This window comes from Betta splendens, chromosome 2 (genome assembly GCF_900634795.4).
Source record: "Betta splendens chromosome 2, fBetSpl5.4, whole genome shotgun sequence".
Taxonomy (NCBI): domain Eukaryota; kingdom Metazoa; phylum Chordata; class Actinopteri; order Anabantiformes; family Osphronemidae; genus Betta; species Betta splendens.
In genome coordinates this window covers 3,440,980-3,458,640 of record NC_040882.2, presented here as the reverse complement: position 1 = coordinate 3,458,640, position 17,661 = coordinate 3,440,980, and the positions used below count along the sequence as shown (strand labels likewise).

The 17,661-nt window shown below is 44.2% G+C and overlaps 1 protein-coding gene and 1 long non-coding RNA gene across 3 annotated transcripts in view; one reads left to right on the top strand and one right to left on the bottom strand.

The window, feature by feature from the left end:
• The window catches only part of LOC114843967 (receptor tyrosine-protein kinase erbB-4-like), a 195,613-nt gene extending 179,131 nt beyond the window's left edge, over nucleotides 1-16,482 (top strand). For both annotated transcript variants that reach the window (XM_029130908.3, XM_029130898.3), the window contains exons 21-27: nucleotides 4,501-4,656; nucleotides 5,816-5,891; nucleotides 6,074-6,220; nucleotides 8,631-8,728; nucleotides 8,813-8,983; nucleotides 10,374-10,659; nucleotides 11,596-16,482. In XM_029130908.3, the coding sequence (XP_028986741.1) occupies nucleotides 4,501-4,656; nucleotides 5,816-5,891; nucleotides 6,074-6,220; nucleotides 8,631-8,728; nucleotides 8,813-8,983; nucleotides 10,374-10,659; nucleotides 11,596-12,434 (1,773 nt within the window). In that variant the 3' untranslated portion in view covers nucleotides 12,435-16,482. The remainder of the gene's footprint in view (nucleotides 1-4,500; nucleotides 4,657-5,815; nucleotides 5,892-6,073; nucleotides 6,221-8,630; nucleotides 8,729-8,812; nucleotides 8,984-10,373; nucleotides 10,660-11,595) is intronic.
• LOC114843980 (uncharacterized) lies at nucleotides 8,880-17,433 on the bottom strand. Its single transcript, XR_003783664.3, has 4 exons — nucleotides 16,946-17,433; nucleotides 16,662-16,753; nucleotides 16,512-16,582; nucleotides 8,880-9,003 (listed from the first exon to the last, which is right to left on the bottom strand). It is a non-coding gene; the product is annotated as an uncharacterized LOC114843980 (long non-coding RNA).
• Between the last annotated feature and the right edge of the window lie 228 nt (nucleotides 17,434-17,661).

Below are 17,661 nucleotides of genomic sequence, written 5' to 3'. Positions count from 1 at the left end.
GACAGTGACTATTTGACTACTTCTAACAAAATGTCAGCAGTGAAAAATAATAAAAAATAGGCTTTCTCACTGATTAAATCAGTTTTGCTTGCATTTTACCTCACTTTAAAAGTATATACATTTGCTTTATTAATGCGTTTAATGTAAATACTTAAATTAATGTAATAAAATTTTATTTCTGAAGATTTCTGTTCTGGATAAACTGAAATATTTATGGGTAAGTTCGTAACCAGATGTGACCTTGTTTTTCTTGTAGGGGCGTTGTACATTTCGCTGCCATTGTTCAGTCTCGAGGTGTCACTGACTTTAAGATGCACTTTTGCTAAGTCCACAAGGGCTTAGGTCTGTCTCGCAGTGAGTGCTTAAAGGCTCTGTTATGAACTTTAAGAGTCTTTCTGTGTTTGTTAGTGTCTGCAAACCTGCAGACTTTCCAAACAGGACTGTATAAAGGTCAACTTCCAATATGTCAATGAATAACATTGCTTCTGTGCTTGTTGCTGTACATTTTTTTGTTTTGCATTTCAGATGAGATTTAAAACCTTACAAGTTATTAATTTCTGCATAAATATGACTTAACATACAGAAAACATCAACCACTGTACAATACATGATACTTACTCATTAGTAATGTGTAAAAGGATTCGGGCCTGGGGCCACATGTACAAAGACTTGTGTAGATTTCCTTCTAAACTAAGCATAAGTTCTAATCCAATGAACTGCATAAGTAGATATCTATCAGTCACTACTAAGCATAAATCTTTACGTTTCCCTCGTCCATCCCAGTCAATGTAGAATTGAGTGCATGTGATTGAGGAGCAGGCTCCTCCAGTGACACACCTCAAGAAAAATATGTTAATTTACATAGGGTCAACGTCTGGGCAGTGCGCTTTGTGTAGGTGTTAATGCTGCAAGTTCCGCACAGTAGCGGAAATAAAAAATAAAAGTGCTCTAACATAAAGGTGGACGTGAAGCAGAACCACCAAAGTGTCACCAAAACAGGCAGAGGTGAAGGAGAAGACGAACTGACCCCCTGACACTGTGTTCAGCAACTAATGGGACGTTTCCACATTGAACCACCAACTTGTGTTGACGCTGAGGACAGGATGGTATTAAGGGATAGGTTTTATGCGCAACAGGAATTAATATTAAAGCCATTTCATTATTTAGTGACCAACAAGCCACCGATCTGGTACAGTACCAGCTTCAAACCTCTTCCAATGAATGGATCATCGTTAAACCAGGCACCTCGACACAATGTTGCTGACTGTAGCTGCATTTGTATTAGCTGGGGCAGGAAGATTTAGAAAACCAGCAGGACAGTAGCTCTTGAGGACCAGAGTTGGACCCCCCTGCTCTATTAGATCCCCTAACAGATCATCCAACAGGGCTATAGAATATATGTTTGCACTGTTTTGCGTCTATTTTTATATCATCTCATCTAATTGCAGACACATGGCTGTATATTAATTATTTATCATTTCTCCTGTGTGACTAATGATCGTTTTCACATGATTAACAGTTTCACCTCTTCAAGTCACCATCAGACCAATACTGTAGCTGTAGAAAAGTATTTACACCGGCCAAGGAGCTATCATAGATCTGCGCACATTTCTACTTCACGTACATGTACTGTAGTTTTTGATACATCTGACCTTAGGCGTAGTTTCGTGCTAGGTGTGTTTGTGTGTAAGTACTGTACCCTTCGTACATGAGGCCCCTGGTGTTTTCCCCTGTGCAGTAATACCTCCAGCAAAATGTTTCTGCTAGTTGTTTATCGGCCCACATCACACTGAAGTATTTTTTTATCCATTGCTTTTAAAATAAACTGTCATGAGTTTTCATTTTAAAACATGTCATGACTTTGACGCCATCATCCAGACATTAGTTCTGCTGTAACCACCATTTGGAGAGTTTTTCATTGCCACACTGTGCAATCCACAGATGGATGTCTCAACTCCTTTCTGTTAAATGTGCTTGTACGACTAGGAGTTTATAAATCCACTGATAATGGCAAGAGGAAGCATATTATGATACTGCCATGACAATGTTTCACAGATGGGACGAGGCTCTTACATTGGAATGCCATGTTCAGTTGACAACAAACATAATCCTTTTCAGTTCTACGCTGGTGCTTAATTGTCCACAGACCATTTGTCTCCCCACTTGGTGTGATCTTTGTTGGATGGCCACTTCCGCAGAGACTAGCAAGGGATGTTGACTGCTCTCCATTCATACACAATCCACAGTCAGTAGTCAACTGCTTTTTCCACCCTGTTGAGCATCAGCAACTTTGTTTTAAAGTATTCAGAAATGTATATGGCTGTGGACATCAATTGTTAATACGCCAAAGCTTTCAAACACCTTTTTTAAATCTGTCTTATAAAATGTACTTTCAAGAGTGTGAAAGCTGAAGCTCATACGAGTTTGAGGGTATCAAAACAAGGACAATAAGGGAAGGTGGCCCTTTATTCATCCAGCAGAATTATATTTACTACTGACCTTCTTGCAAGATTAGCAGTAGGGGAGGTCATAAATAGGCAGACTGTGTCAGTCCTTTGCACATCATATTGTGCAAAGAAAGCTCCAGAGCACCAAAGGCAAAGCTGTGCATTGTTCTGTCAACATGCTAACAGAACTGTTGTTAATAACGTTCTCTAAAGGTGGAGAGTTCAATTACTGCCTTGTTACGAGTTGCCGTATGATCCACAACTTATGTAATAGCAAATTACCCAGTTCCGCTTCCATTTTTTAGGTATCCCTGGACCCTGGGAAGTTGTAGCCCTTTAACGGTGTCAAGGCAGCACAATCAGCAACACCCTCTTGACCTGAAACCTTAACTGCTCCCACATCCTCTGTAGGGACGCTGATGTTTACCGCCCAGAGTAGCTGAAAATTAATTGGCTCCTTGAGCTGCGGTACATTCCATGCTGTCAGTGCAATGGCCTCCCCCCATTGCCCCGTCACTTTAAGTCGAAGTGTATTAATGGACTGTGCGGCCCATTGATTCCTAATTCGTCTCGACGTCGACATCAGGGATAAATATTGCGTGGCACGACCGTCTTTGGGCTTATTGTAATCAGCATTGTTATTGATCGCCTTGTCCGAGCCCCCCAGAAGTAATCTATTTTAAATACACTTTCAGTGGGGGGTGTTTGGGGCCTTTCCCCACCACACTGTTTTCATATTAGTATATAAGCATCACTGTATTACTGTAAAGGTCAGAAGAGTGATGCAGAATGGGGAATCAGGAAGTGTCCTGAACTGTTAGATAAAAGAGAACAAGGTTGCCAGACAAGCCAGGAGACTGACAGATAGAAATATTGCAAAAGTCACCAAGTATGCTCCGTGAAATATGGCTGGGTGGTCTCTGGGTGGTCTCTGTCAGCGTGTGTGTGCCTGTGCGCACGCATGTGTCCGTGCATCTGTCTCGGCAAGGCCGGCAGATGATGGATGAGGGCTCAGGCAGCGGTGCTATCGATTTATCCTCACATTCATCTGGGATGAGGCGACTCGCTGCGACGAGCATTTCAACGCGACGCGCCTCAATATCTATACCCCCCCCCCCCCCCACTCACACTCACACACAGACAGTAGTTTAAGCGTTTCAAATGGACAATGATCATCTTGCACCAGCGGAGGCGTGAGCCCTTTGTTGAAATTCTTTCATTGTCTGCCGCATACGTCTGCCTCCATACTCAGCGAGGTGTTTTTATTGATCCACCTGCAAAGTGGCATCCACTTGTTTAACATCCAGTCTAATACACTTCAATTGGCCCGGCCTTGTCTGTCTGTCCGTCTGCCTTGCTCTCATCTAGCTGTTTTGTTAAGCTACTGTATGAGCACAGACGAGCGGAGTACGTGCATGATGAACCGCGTGTATGTATTCATGGAGAGAAGGTGACATATATTTGTATGTCTGGGAGCCAGTGGGTTTCCTTTTGTGCATGTGTATGTGTGTACAGTATGTGTGAGTTCACTCTCGCATGTCTGCAAATAGGTTTCTGTGCTGCTGTGGAGAGTCCTTGCTCCATCCAGCCCATTGAGCAACAAATTAAGGCTGTAAAGCAAAGTTGCCATTCTCTCCGCTCAAGGCTTTGTTGATTTTCCCCCTTACTTGCTTTTGCTCATCGGCCGTTCATAATCAACGTTAACAGACTGGAAGGACGTCGGCCACAAGATATTGACATGGCAGACGTTTACACACACTGGCATTGTACCGAGTCACAGTACCTGTATCTTTTGTCATGCAGAAAAGATAAGACAGTTAGTCTTTAAAATAGCAGATACTATTAAAACACAGAGCCTGTCAACATACTGTATGTCTATGTGAAGAATTATACAGCATTTTGTCCACATGGCTGTGTGGCTAATGGTAATGACAGTCACGGCAGTAATGTTATGTCATTGCTGACATTTACTGCATCGACAGTCTCTGAAATGACAAACGGCCCGATGAGAGGACTCATAGTCACCTTTGGTGTTTTCTTCCTCTGCTCTCAGGGAATGATGTACCTAGAGGAGAGAAGACTGGTCCACCGGGACCTGGCAGCACGCAACGTCCTGGTGAAGTCGTCCAATCACATCAAGATTACGGACTTTGGCCTGGCGCGGCTGCTGGATGCAGACGAGAAGGAGTACAACGCAGATGGGGGCAAGGTTGGTGCAAGTGGAGGCGCATGCTGCACGTGCTACTGAAACAAGCTCACCACGATCGACGCTGTTGTGATTAAAAGACGCATTATCTGCGGGACTCCTTTTGGTCAGACAAACTGTGGCGAACTTTGCTCCAGAAAACACAATTTACAGCTCTTCATCCATGCAAACAACGCAGCCACACTTCTCATCAGTTTGTTTTGTTTGGGGATCCAGACTACATTAATCAGAGGCCCTTCTCTTTCCTCGCTTGGGACTTACTATGCAAATTGTCCTGATCAACTCCCTTTATTAAATTGCTGTGTTCACTGCTGCATCCATTCAGCTGGAGCCCTTGCGGTGGCCACTCGAGCTTGAGCTGCCTCGCTGAGCGTCCCCGGGAACGTCTCGACGCGCTCATCGCAGCTGTTTGAGTGATTGACTCCATGTTGGTATTCACTGATGCCTTGATAAATGAGAACTGCTGTCAGCGCACCTACACGCGTGCCATAAATATAGACGTGCCACGGGAGATAAATCAACTGAGATGAAAGTGGAGATGCCACTGCGCATTTTCAACGTCAAGCATTTCATTTCCCGTCTTCCTGTTCATTTCCCTAAAGACAGCGTGCATGTGTGTGTGCGTGCGTCGGGCTCCCACGCGGAGACGGGGATGTATTTTGAATGACCGGTGCGTGTTCATGTGCGTACGCATGAAAAAGGCAGGATAATTGCCTTGTTCAGTGAGCGCTGCAGCAGAGAATTCTACTGTACAGTCAATATGGAAATGGTACAGCAGTTAGGATATGGTAATATGTGCCAGTGTCCTTGTCGGGAATGTCAAAGGGCTCTGATTCCTGCCAGTACTATTATCAGTACACCAGCCAATGCAATCTCCTTTGGTATCTTAAAAAGCTCACTCGCTATTAATGATTCCTCAGTTCGAATGAGGCTAATCAATCATAGTACTTTAGTAATATTGAGCACAGCAAAACTGTGGTTGAAGGAGCTGTCGATTTTCCAATATCTCTCAAATGTAGGATTAAAAAAAAGATCAGCTGTTTAGCAAAATAGCATTATGGAAATCTAAACGATGAATGATGGAGCTGCGAAGCTAAATAATTCTTTGTTGTTTTGTTGCCTTTTATATAATCTCTCTCTTTATGTGTCTGCCTCTCCTCAGATGCCCATTAAATGGATGGCTCTGGAATGCATTCACTACAGGAAATTCACTCATCAGAGTGACGTGTGGAGTTATGGTGGGTGCTAAATGTATTATGCACAGACGTCACCGTTTCTTGTGCCTATACCTGTGGGAGGAATAAAATCAATGGCCTGGATTCCTGCCGCCTTTATTTGCATTTCCGCCCCCTTATCTGTCTGTTTACTTGTTCTCTGACTCTTTGTCTCACCTTCTTTGCCCCCCCCCAACGCGGTTAAGGAGTGACCATCTGGGAGCTGATGACATTCGGAGGCAAACCTTATGACGGAATCCCCACAAGAGAAATCCCAGACATCCTGGAGAAAGGAGAGCGCCTGCCACAGCCTCCTATCTGCACCATAGACGTGTACATGGTCATGGTGAAATGTGAGGGAACAGACACAAGCTTACACACTTGCATGCAAAACATGGTTTAGTAGCAAGAGTGGAAGTTTTACTGACTAGGTAGCATAAAGTCACAAAGGTCATCTGTTGGCTCATCGACAGGTAGCAGCACTGAACACAGTGTTAAGTCACAGTGTTAACACGGCTCTGAAACGCAATCTTTGTTTTTTATATAACGTTGTTTATACGTTTCTGCAGCTGTCACAGATGATTTGTAGTTTAATAAACTGCTTCACATTTTTTAATATTCATCCAGCGAGGTTTTATTTGAGCTCAGGGGCTTCGTTTCGGGCTTTGAAGCGGAGCCGTTAGGTGCAGAGGAGCGAGGCTGACTAAAACAGAACGCTGCTGTCATGAAACTGTGTTGAAATGCTGCTTTATGGTGTGCAACATGCAGGCCTGTCCTCATCGGGGACTCTTCCTACGTCCATGTTTGAGCTGCCTTCCATCTGGGCTACCGCCCTCCAAGCCTGTCCAGCCTAAAAAACACGCCGCCACTTCATTCTCCCCAAATACTCCCATGTCTTTTACAATCTCCCCCTGGCCTCATTCCGACCCTGGTGCTGGTGGATATGGGTGCAGAGGGATTTACCCTCCCAGATTTCCAGGAATGGCTCCAGATATGAACGCCAATCCATGCTGAGTTCTGCCAGCTGACGGCTGCTTGGCTAGCCCATCTCTCTGCACCAGTCTGGTTATCGCTGCACCCTATCTGAACCAAACCGTGGTTTACTGACTTCTCCTCCTCTCTCTGTCTTCTACTATTGGCAGAAATATAAGCTCGCCGGCTGATATTTTCCTACAATTGTAGTTATTCTACTGCATTTCATTTTATAGTCTCTCTTGAATGGTTATTTACTCTGCACCTTGAGCCTATACTTATCTTTGGCTGCTTGTGGCAATGTATTATAACCTTTTTTTCTGCTCTTGCATGGGGGAAACAGCAATGTGTAAAATGCCAAATGCGTTAAAAGAGAATGATGCGAGCTTGGAGCTCCGTATCAAAACATGTCCCCTTGACAAGAAATGGCAAGCTATTCAAAATGTCATAATATCTAATTGTTTTCTGTTCTTCAAATGAAAAAGTGCTGTTTGTGCCTTATGAAAGCCCCGCAGCTATTTAGCCTAATAATAAGACCAACCGGAAAATACACTTTATGCGTGATGTAAAATGTGTCTGAACTATAATGTTATAAATAATGAGGTCAAAGGGGTCGCCCTTAACCGAACAAGCAACACAAACATAAAAGAGATAACATCTGATTTATACTGTATGACATATCACACATTTCCCATGAAGTGTAAAACAGAGCAGCTTGTGCTCCCTGCAGTTTCGAAGGATGGAGTCAATCATCGAGTCAAAGCAGCCAACAGGTCACGCTGCCCCATCGAAAAGCCAGAGGGGGAAGCTCAGCGATCGGCCGCATTAATCCTAATTACACACTGACTAAGAGCTGTTGTTTGTGATTTGGTGTGCTCTCACGTCGTGCGCCCCGCCGCCTCCACGCCACCCCAATAAAGATGAAATAGAGTTTGATTGCTAAAGTAATTGCACCTCATTTAGGTAATGTGCATTGCGTGGGGCGCTAGATGTGGAAATTATGTCAACTGAGCGAAGATAGGCAGGCAAAATGGTGAGGGAGAGCGTAAGGGTAAAAGAGAAGGTTGATGGTTGAGAAATGGGGGTGAAAACACAGTCCATTTATAGCACACACTCATGAACAATTAGACTTGTCTTTGTGTTGATTTTAAATTTAAATTTTAAAATGTGGAGTTGATTCGTGGGAGGCCTCTATGGCTGTTGGAGGCACACAGTCCCCAGTTTAGCCATCGCTGCTGAGGAATACCTCCGTTTGCTGGCTGTCTAATCTGAGCAGAGACACCACCTGGCGTTTTGCTTAACCTTCAGGGGATTGCGCTGTGTTTACTGCAGATATGTCCTCGGGGAGAGAAACGTGGGCTGGAGACTGAATTGAAAAACACTTTGCCGTTTCCCTAATAACTACCTGTTTTGTTGCCCTTGAGCAAGGCACTTAGCCATCAGAATGTACAGCAGCTTGTACCTCTAAAGTTGTCCCCTTTACTGTAAATGCATTTTCTACATTGTTACAAAGTAGTCAAATATTGCGTTTTCTATATAAACATAGTTATTGGTCCAATGTTTTTTTTTCTGAAATACACTAGTATTCAGCACAGATGGCAGCAGCAAGCCTCAAACACAACTGAACAATGACAATAACGAAATTCAAGAATGATTAATAGATTAATTAATGATTAATTTTTGTTTAACTGACTCAATGCACTCAACTTTGGTTTGTAATTGTTTTTTTATTTAGGCCTTCATCTTTTTATAAGTTTAATTTGTCAGTTTTCTTTCTCTCCTTCCTCACAGGCTGGATGATTGATGCAGACAGCAGGCCCAAGTTCAAGGAGCTGGCTGCAGAGTTCTGCAGAATGGCCCGTGACCCCCAGCGATACTTGGTCATCCAGGTGTGTTCGCCTCAAGGGGCTCACTCTCAGATAATTGAGCTTGTTGTGATAAAATCCGATCTTGACTCGAGTGTGTTCTTTTAGGGTGACGACCGCATGAAGCTTCCCAGCCCCAATGACAGCAAGTTCTTCCAGAGCCTTCTGGATGAAGAGGACCTCGATGACTTGATGGACGCTGATGAGTACCTGGTGCCTCGAGGCTTCAGCGCGGCTCCTCCGTCATATACAACCAGGTCTCGAGTCGACTCTAACAGAGTACGGACCCGCTCAAAAACCTACACAAACATATGACATAAAAACGTTACCGTGAGCTATGATTTAAAGGGTGTGATGTGATTTAACCTCAGCGCTCAGCTCTACGTCCTCTGTTCATGCTCAAGGAGGAACTACCCATACACTGGTGGTTTCCCTCTGCTAATAGACCACCTCTATCATTCCTATCCCAGCGTGTGTGGCTTAAACAGTGCCTCTTTATGCGCTAGCTCCCCAGGCCCCCGGTTTCATTACTCACAGCTCCGTAAGCAAATAACAGACGCCTCCCTAAAAGGCCTTGACTGTTTACGAATTGACAATGAGCGCAGACTCGCCTGTGTGCTTTGCGCCTTCCGCCACGTGCTGCTGGCCCACGCCGCCCTGCCTCTTTATGCACCTTTACCCCAACTGCCTACCTATTTGCCAGCAGCTTCTTTCTCACTGACAAACAGACACACACACACTTATTCCAACAACACGCACAGTAATCCACCCAGGGTTCTGCACGCTCAAGGTCGGCACCTCTATCATGAATTGAAACTGTTTTGATTATGCAGTCAAAAGTGCCTATATACCCAGACAGAGGAAGGAATTCAGTGGAATCGCAGCTGGCTGACTTTGCCAGGGGAAGTTAGTTATTCAGGTTGCGCCACCGTAGACGCAGTCCGATGCAGACGGTTATCTAATCTGGGCTGATTTACTCTCTCGCTCATACTTGAAAAGAGGAGCGGATAATGACTGGCTTTGAAGAAGGCCCGAACAGAGAAGTTTGGAGGATGGGGGAGTTGATTACAATAGAGGAAAGACAGTGGGAGTAGACGGACAGATATAACCCCGGGACGTAACTTTTTTAGCTCCTTGGTTTTGTGGCTCTGTTTCCTGTAATTGATGCTATAGTGCGAACACTTGGCAAGAGAGCAGAGGAGTAGGCCTGGGTTAAATAGCCCACGGCAAACCAACACAGCACCACAAGAAGCCCTTTGCTTCGCGTGTCATGTTTTGTTTTTTCTTCTGGGGCTTTTGTTCTTTTTTTTTTTTTTTTTGAGGTTCAGGTGTTTGAATCGTAGCTTTGCCTGACTGCCCCCTCACATTCCCTTAAGGCTGATGACTACACCAGCACAACTTTGTTGGAGAATTTTACCCTCCATAGGCAGCTGCGCAGGTGAAAAGTCTCACTTCATTTGCCGCAGGTTGCTTACAGCTGGTATAAAACTCATTTTATTATTTTTTGTGAATTCACATCATGCTTGTTTGTTGTAGTTCAACCAGCGGCTACAGATGTTATTCCTCAGCTGTGCCCAGTGTGGTTTATATTGAAGATCGTCACACAATTTGTTCCGTAACATTGGCTGCTTTTTTCTTCGTTTGTACCCACAACCAACGTTTACCTCAGAACCAGTTTGGCTACCGAGACGGTGTTCCAAACCCTGCAGAAGGCTTGATAGCAGGGGCCCAGGCCAGTGTGAACCCAGAGGCAACAGGCGGCCCGTGTCTATCCCAGGAGGACCAGCGTTGCAACGGGAGCCTGCATAAAAAGAGCACGAGCCAGACTGGAGGGGAGGACAGCGGGGGCCAGAGGTACAGCGCTGATCCCACTATCTTTCTTGGGGAGAGAACCTCCAGAGGGGACACCGATGAGGATGGATACATGACTCCCATGAAAGACAAAAGCTCCTCAGGTACTTTCAGTGGAATAAAGTAAATGTTTCAGCAGGTTAGTTTTACACAAGCAGACATAGCTGTAATTTGCTTCACAAAGTTCAGAGAAGAGTACTGGTAGACCTTCTGCAGGAATTTAGCAACAGTGACTGCAGTTTAGGAGTTGTATTTCATTTGCGACACATAAATAAAATAGAATGGAAATATAAGTTGCAAATCAACAAAAGCACAATCATCTGCTTCAAAACAGGTATGAAACACAGAAAAGCATATTTTTTGTTACAAAAATTGTAACTGGCTGCACTTTTTTCTGTTCTGTCATGTCTACGCTCACTCACAGCATAAATACGATGTTTTGTAGTGCGTTCCCTCTGTCATTTTGCCTCTTCGTTTCATTTCATCCCATTGATTAAAATTCCCACCGAGTTTCCGTTGACGGCAGTGTGCATGTCAGCTACTACTACAGAGTCATGTTTTGCCTTTGATCATAATTCAGTCCATCAGCCCTGCTCTTGCGCTACCATCTTTGATTTGGAGCAGCTCAAAATATAACAAAGCCTGCAGCAAAATGCATCTGATGCAATGTCAAGGAGTGGAAGAGTGGGCAAAATCAATAGGTTTCGCACCCCACTATTATAGCGCTTGGAAGCGGCGGAGAGGGGTCATTTGCTGGCATTTTCACCCCTGGCAGATGGAGTTTCCAGTGCCAAAAACCCACTGGCAAGATGCCCGTCTGGTCCTGAGAGGATGCCATTATCACCATTATCATTTTCATCTCCATCTCTTCTCCTCATTAACGAGTGATCTCTTTCTCTCACTCCTTTCTGTTGCCATTTCTTTTGTTTTCTCTGCACTTTATGAAAATTTATAGAATAATTTGTGTCCTGTTTTCTCGTGAATCACTTCTCCTCAACCCCCCCCCCGCCTTACCCACCTTTTCTCTTACTGTGTTACAGAGTACCTGAATCCCATCGAGGAGAACCCTTTTGTATCACGACGTAAAAATGGCGAGATCCACGCTTTGGATAACCCAGGATACCACAGCACACCTAACAGCCAGCCGAAAGGGGAGGATGAGTACATCAATGAGCCACTGTACCTCAATACCTTCCACAGCCCGGCTGATCTGGGACTGGAGGTCCTGAGGAGAAATGGTCTGCCCCTTCCCACCCAGCCTCCTTCTTCCATCTCAGCCACGACAGCAGGGTCCCACCTCCCGCTTACCATCCAAACCAGCCTTCCGCACTACCCCCTCCCTACAGCCCAGCCTTCTCCATCTGCTCTACCTTGCCTACATGGCCCACCAACCCACCTTCTGCATGCCCATCACACTGTCAAACCTGCAGGACAACCTGGCAATACAGGTGGCAGCTCCGCCACTCAGAGCCAAACAGGAACTACTGCCCAAGTCCAGGTGTGCCAGTCAGGTGCCCTGTCCACTTCAGCCACCATCGGGCATGGCAGCTTGCCGGCCTACCAGGGCCACGGCACCATGCACCCCGCTAGCATGCTGAAGCATGGAGGACAGACATCGGGTAAAGCCAGTGGAAAAAAGCTGAAGGTCACCTTTGACAATCCAGAATACTGGCAGCACAGCTTGCCACCTAAATCATCTAACCAGGTAGCCCTTGATGGTGCCCAGGGTGGTTCCACCAACACCAAGCTCTTCTACAAACAGAATGGACACATACGTCCAGCGATAGCTGAAAACCCTGAGTACATGTCTGAATTTTCTCTAAAATCCGGCACTGTCTTGCCACCTCCACCCTACAGGCAGAGGAACACTGTGGTTTAGATTGCTAATGAAAGTTTCTCAATGTAACACTCCAACAAACCCAACATCCTCTCCGGTTCCACTGTCCCACACAAAGGGAAGCAGCCACAATCAGAGCCGCCCAAACTGTTTCAAGTAACGTGCCATCTGCTGTAGACTGTAGCAAGACTATAAAGGAGCGGACTGAACGTTACAAGCGGGCTCAACTCAGAATAACGCACCTTCAGCCCAGTCCATTTCTGTTCTGTAGATAGAGACTGTGCTCCAAATCATAAATATTATAAAGTTTGGGGTTGTATTGAGCAAACAACAGGCACATGACGGTCACATCCGTAGCAATGGAGACAGTGAATTGTGTTGTCCCAGAGAGGTGGTCAAACTGGATGGACCGATCTCACTGCCAGCCTCTGCCGAGTTCAACTCAAGGTGGGGGAAATTTGACCACCTTTTGTTTTACAGTCCACAGAGAGGAAACACAACCTACTATATGTTGGAAGTTATGGTTTTGTGAAAGACTCTGACGTTTGAGGCAAAACAGCGAAACATGGAGGGAAAAAGACTAAAAGTTGAATTAGTAGACTGACTTCCAGTAATGTAAAGGAAAGACAATTTGTTGGCCTATATGAGTAAACTGTCAATCAAATAAGAAAATCATCTCATCATGTCGTTTTACGGTAACTGTGATACTGTGATGGCCAAAACTACTATGATCCCGCCTTCAACATTTGTAGATCAACCACGGACTGTTGGACTTTCTCAAAGACACACAGAGCGATTGCTGTTTTCCTTCTACAACAACTCATCATTAACATTTTCAAGGGCATAAATGAAAACAACACTGTAAACATTTTATAAACACTGGTTTCAGTTGTGTAAAGATGCATTTTTAAACACACGTTTTACCATTTACCATAAAGCTAACTTACAGTAGTATGTGTTACGCCATGAAGCTAGATGGCTAAATCAGGAAATTGCTGTATGTGCTGAGATGATGTGATTACACCATCTGTAAAGCAACTGAACTTAAAATGGTGGTTGAAAAAGAGGCAGAGAGAGGATGAGGCAATAAGAAAGCGGCGGAAGCAGAGTTCATGCAAATTTTCTAATGAAGACGAGCAAGGAAGCACCAGCAGGGCACTGAAAAATCCAACAACTTTATATGTGTGTGTGTTCATAGTAGGATGGTTAGTATGAGTGTTTCTTCACACTTTGGGGAGCCAGTCTGGCTCTAAACAGACAGAACTATGAATAAAAGGCAGCCATTAGCTAAGAGTCGCGAGCGCTGATGCTATTGCTAATGGCCTGACCTTATACAAGGCTTCCACCAAACCGCTGGCCAGTAGAAAACACTAGACTTGGTTAAACTGTTGTTGAGCGCCTCATAATTTACTGGCCATAGTTAAAGTCGGCAACTTAAGGACCTATTGATGGACTGAGTCTTTTTATTAAGTGACCTCAACCATTGCATCCGATGTGACCAGGCCTTGTTTTGTGCTGCGATGGTAGCAGGACCCTGTTCCCATTGTTCTCATAAAATATGTTCTAGTTCTAGGCTCAGTTTCTGTTTTTCAGCTGTAGCACTTAAAGTCAAAGAAAGGTCATGGTTTTGGTGTCAATCATCAGAGTCTGGGGTGACGTGAAGCACAACAAACAGTCCCTATTTTTATTTACACATGGCTGTAACTTGATGAAAAAGCAAGATGCTATAATCCATCAAGACATAGTATGAGTTTTACACTGAAGAGCAGCGGTTAAGCACTTATTGCCCCTTAGAGAATAGTCCGAACTGACACTGGGACTCTGCAGACAAACTGGAAACTGCCAGTCGATGCTGCTTAAATCGCTGGTGCTCACCCGTCATCAGCAGCACAGTAGCATTTAATTCAGACCTTTCCTGCAGATCTAAGCATTCAAATGCATTGCTCCGGTGCACTTTCAATGCTCTGTATCCTTGTGGACCCCACGGAGCACTTTGATCAGACTCGAGGGTGCAAAGAAAGGCCTTCTATCCTTTTTCTCATTAAACATTCATAAAATAGTGTTTAAGTTTGTGTTAACCAGTCCAGGAAGCAGAAGTTAAATGAAGGTGCCGCAATCAGGAGTTCAGCAACAAAACACATTTTAGGTGGTACTGACAAGCTTTGAGAATGTCCTTGTTTCCATGTTTTTGTTTGCTTCAAACAGTATTTCTAATGCTCCTTTGATGATATCATGACTATTTGATGAAGGAGTATTTTGTAGTCCCTGTTGGAGCTCTAATTCTGTGAAATTGAGACAGCATTTAATATCAGCGTGAAATATTTATAGTGTTTGAGCTTGTTTATACGAAGCAATGGAAGCAACTGCCAAATCTGGGTTTCAAGGAAGGATGGTGGTGGTAAAAAATAAATAAATAAATAAATAAATTCAAACTTTTTTTGAGGTGAATGGCGTCACAGCACAGCGAGTCTCCTCACAAGTTCACAAGTTTGTCCGGGAAGGTTGGACAAACATAGGCACTCACAAGGACTCGTCAAATTAATCCAAGGCCTTTTTTTTGTACCGCAATTATTTTCTATTCTGAGGAAGCAATCATTTCCTCACCACTGACTAATATCTCGTTATTCTCCCGTCAAACATATTTTGCCTTGATGTTGGGCTTTCTTACCTGCTGCTATTCGTCTCACCCCCCCCAAAACAATCTTGCGCCATGGAAACAGGTGTTAAAAACCGCTTTTTAACAACACCTTTTTTTATTTAGACTCTCTACTGTACTCTCCAAGCCAAGGTGCAGAGGCATGTAGCCATATTGTACTTGTTCCTCAGCCACCATCTAGCAGCGATGAAGTCTAATGTATATCACCCTGCACGGTTCCCAAAGTGAGTGTTACTGCCCTCGATCTTTGTGTCTGTCCATTGGTGATGACATACAGGATTTCTGTCCCGGCTTCGGACAGCATGGAAGGGAATAATCCCATATCTTTACTGGATTCAGTAGCACAAGGAATATTTGTTTGCTTTCTTTTCGCGTGTATATTAACCTATATAGTCTTTTTTTAATATTAGGGTTGGTTGTATGTTTTCCATCATATCCAGGAAAAAGATGTGAATCTTTATGGTTTTCCTCCACTGCAGTGTTTGGTTTTAGTTGTTTGCATCCTAATTGCACAAATCATTGCTTATTAGTGGGCGTCATTCATTTGTCCATGTTCAAATGATCAGATCATTATAAACTGTACAGAATCTCTGGGGTTTCCTCTGAAATTTATCTAACACACCACAACAAATGTGAATAGTATTTTTATAAAGCACTGATATGGGTGACGTGGTGAATTTGTAAATAGGAAGTCGATGCTTTGAATTTATATATGGTCTTCTCCTACTGCTGTTTTCTCCTGCTTATAAGACGTTGTACAAAAGAAGCCGTACATATTTGCTTTGTGTAACTGTACCTTTTGACCTAATGGGAGTTTTGATTTTAAAAGTGCTCGTCGATCCTTTGTCCAGTGGCCCTTCTGCTGGGCTTTGTGGCTGTCTTCATGTAACGTTTGAGTTCATGCTGTAAAGGTGACAATGGTGGGAGCCCGTTCGATTCGCCCAGTGTCTCTGTTTTGTATCTCCCCTCCCTGCTCTATTTAACCTGTCACTGTATTCAGCACCCGTGGACTATGACTAAAGCTCTCCTCCTTCCAGTTTTCGTAAAACTGAAACCAGTGCTGCCAACTACCTACTGTAGATGAACTGGGAGTTACCCTCTCCGCCACTTTCTAATGATGTTACTACTGAGCCAAGTCGTCCCCTTCTTTCTTGAAAAAGAGAGCACAGCAGTCCCGCGACAGCCCTTTTCCATTTGGCTTCTGATTAGTTTTGCATGCATTTAGGAGACATAGCTCCAAGAGTAAGGTGTCATCAGTTACCCCTCCCCCCTTGAAACCAGTCTCCCATACTTTTCCCCAGGTCACAGCTGACTGACGTCTTTAAAACCATACCCAAAGCTTTATATCATAGAAATGCCGTTCCTCATGTTTGTTACATGAATCTGTCAAAAGTATATTTTTAATTTAATATAAATAAAGATTGATTCAGTATATCCTGTGGTCTTGGTGATGATTCACACACCTGTTAATACTGAAGTTGAGGAGTTTGGTTGGGAGTCGACGTGAAAATCATTTTTCAAGATGGTGGCTGCTCTGTGAAGAGTAGGAAATCATCTCAGAGTTAACTATTATTTATTCACATGCACATGCAAGGCATCTACATAACTTATACCCTGGTTAGAGATCCCGTGTCATGCTCAAAGGAAGCTCAGCAGTTAGCATCCCGCATCCCCTGTCTTCAGGCTCCACACGCCATCCTACTGCCTGTAAGTAGAGCAGAAAATGAGAACCCCGGTCACCGGCTCCAGCTCTCGCACCAGCAGCTTTAATAATAAAATTTAGCAGATGGTCTCTTTAATTAAGACGAAGCGGCTCACGAATTACAGCATGCTCATGTAGACCCAACTTCTTGAGATCGACATTACACAAGTTGCACTAGTGGATTCTGCAGCTCACCTCGCTCTCGTGCTCAAAAGGACTGGCAGATGAAGACCAGCTGCATCAAACGGGGGCCGCGGTGTTCTCCCAGCGTCCTCCAAACGCCTGCCTCCAAAAGTCTTAATGTGTGGATATAACATTTTGCTCTCGTTTTTCTCCTGCCCCCTTGCTGCTTTTAATCCGCTGTTTACCCAAGTGTTGGTTATGTAAACTGGCACAGGCAACTTCGTTTGCTATGCAGCGCTCCACCATGCTGTTGCACTCCCAGGCTTTCATTTCAATCATAAATAATACAAAACTGTCCAATGGCAGAATATGAGCTTTCTGAAGTCACTGCTATTAATACTAATAAGGCAATGGGGTGCTTTAAGTAAACACTGTTTATGAACAGAGATTCTCCCCCCTTTTTTTCCTCCTTTTCCCTTCTCCATTAGTTCCCTCTGAGCAGTGACTCAATTAGTAAGCACAGCTAGTTCCACCACAGTCATTTAAAGAGGACGCTTCGCTTCTGCTGCACTTTACCCACATTTGAACCATTTCTCCTTATTTTTACCTATCGTATAGCTACTTGCTCAAAGTCTATATTAGGCCCTTCTGTTCGAATCAGCATTGAGAAATGACGCTTCTCTTTTGCTTCGGGAACGAAAATTGAATTGATGCTCGCTCATTCGTACTGTTGAACTCGCATAATAGATAGATTATGTCAAACATTAAGCACGTTGCACATCATCGTC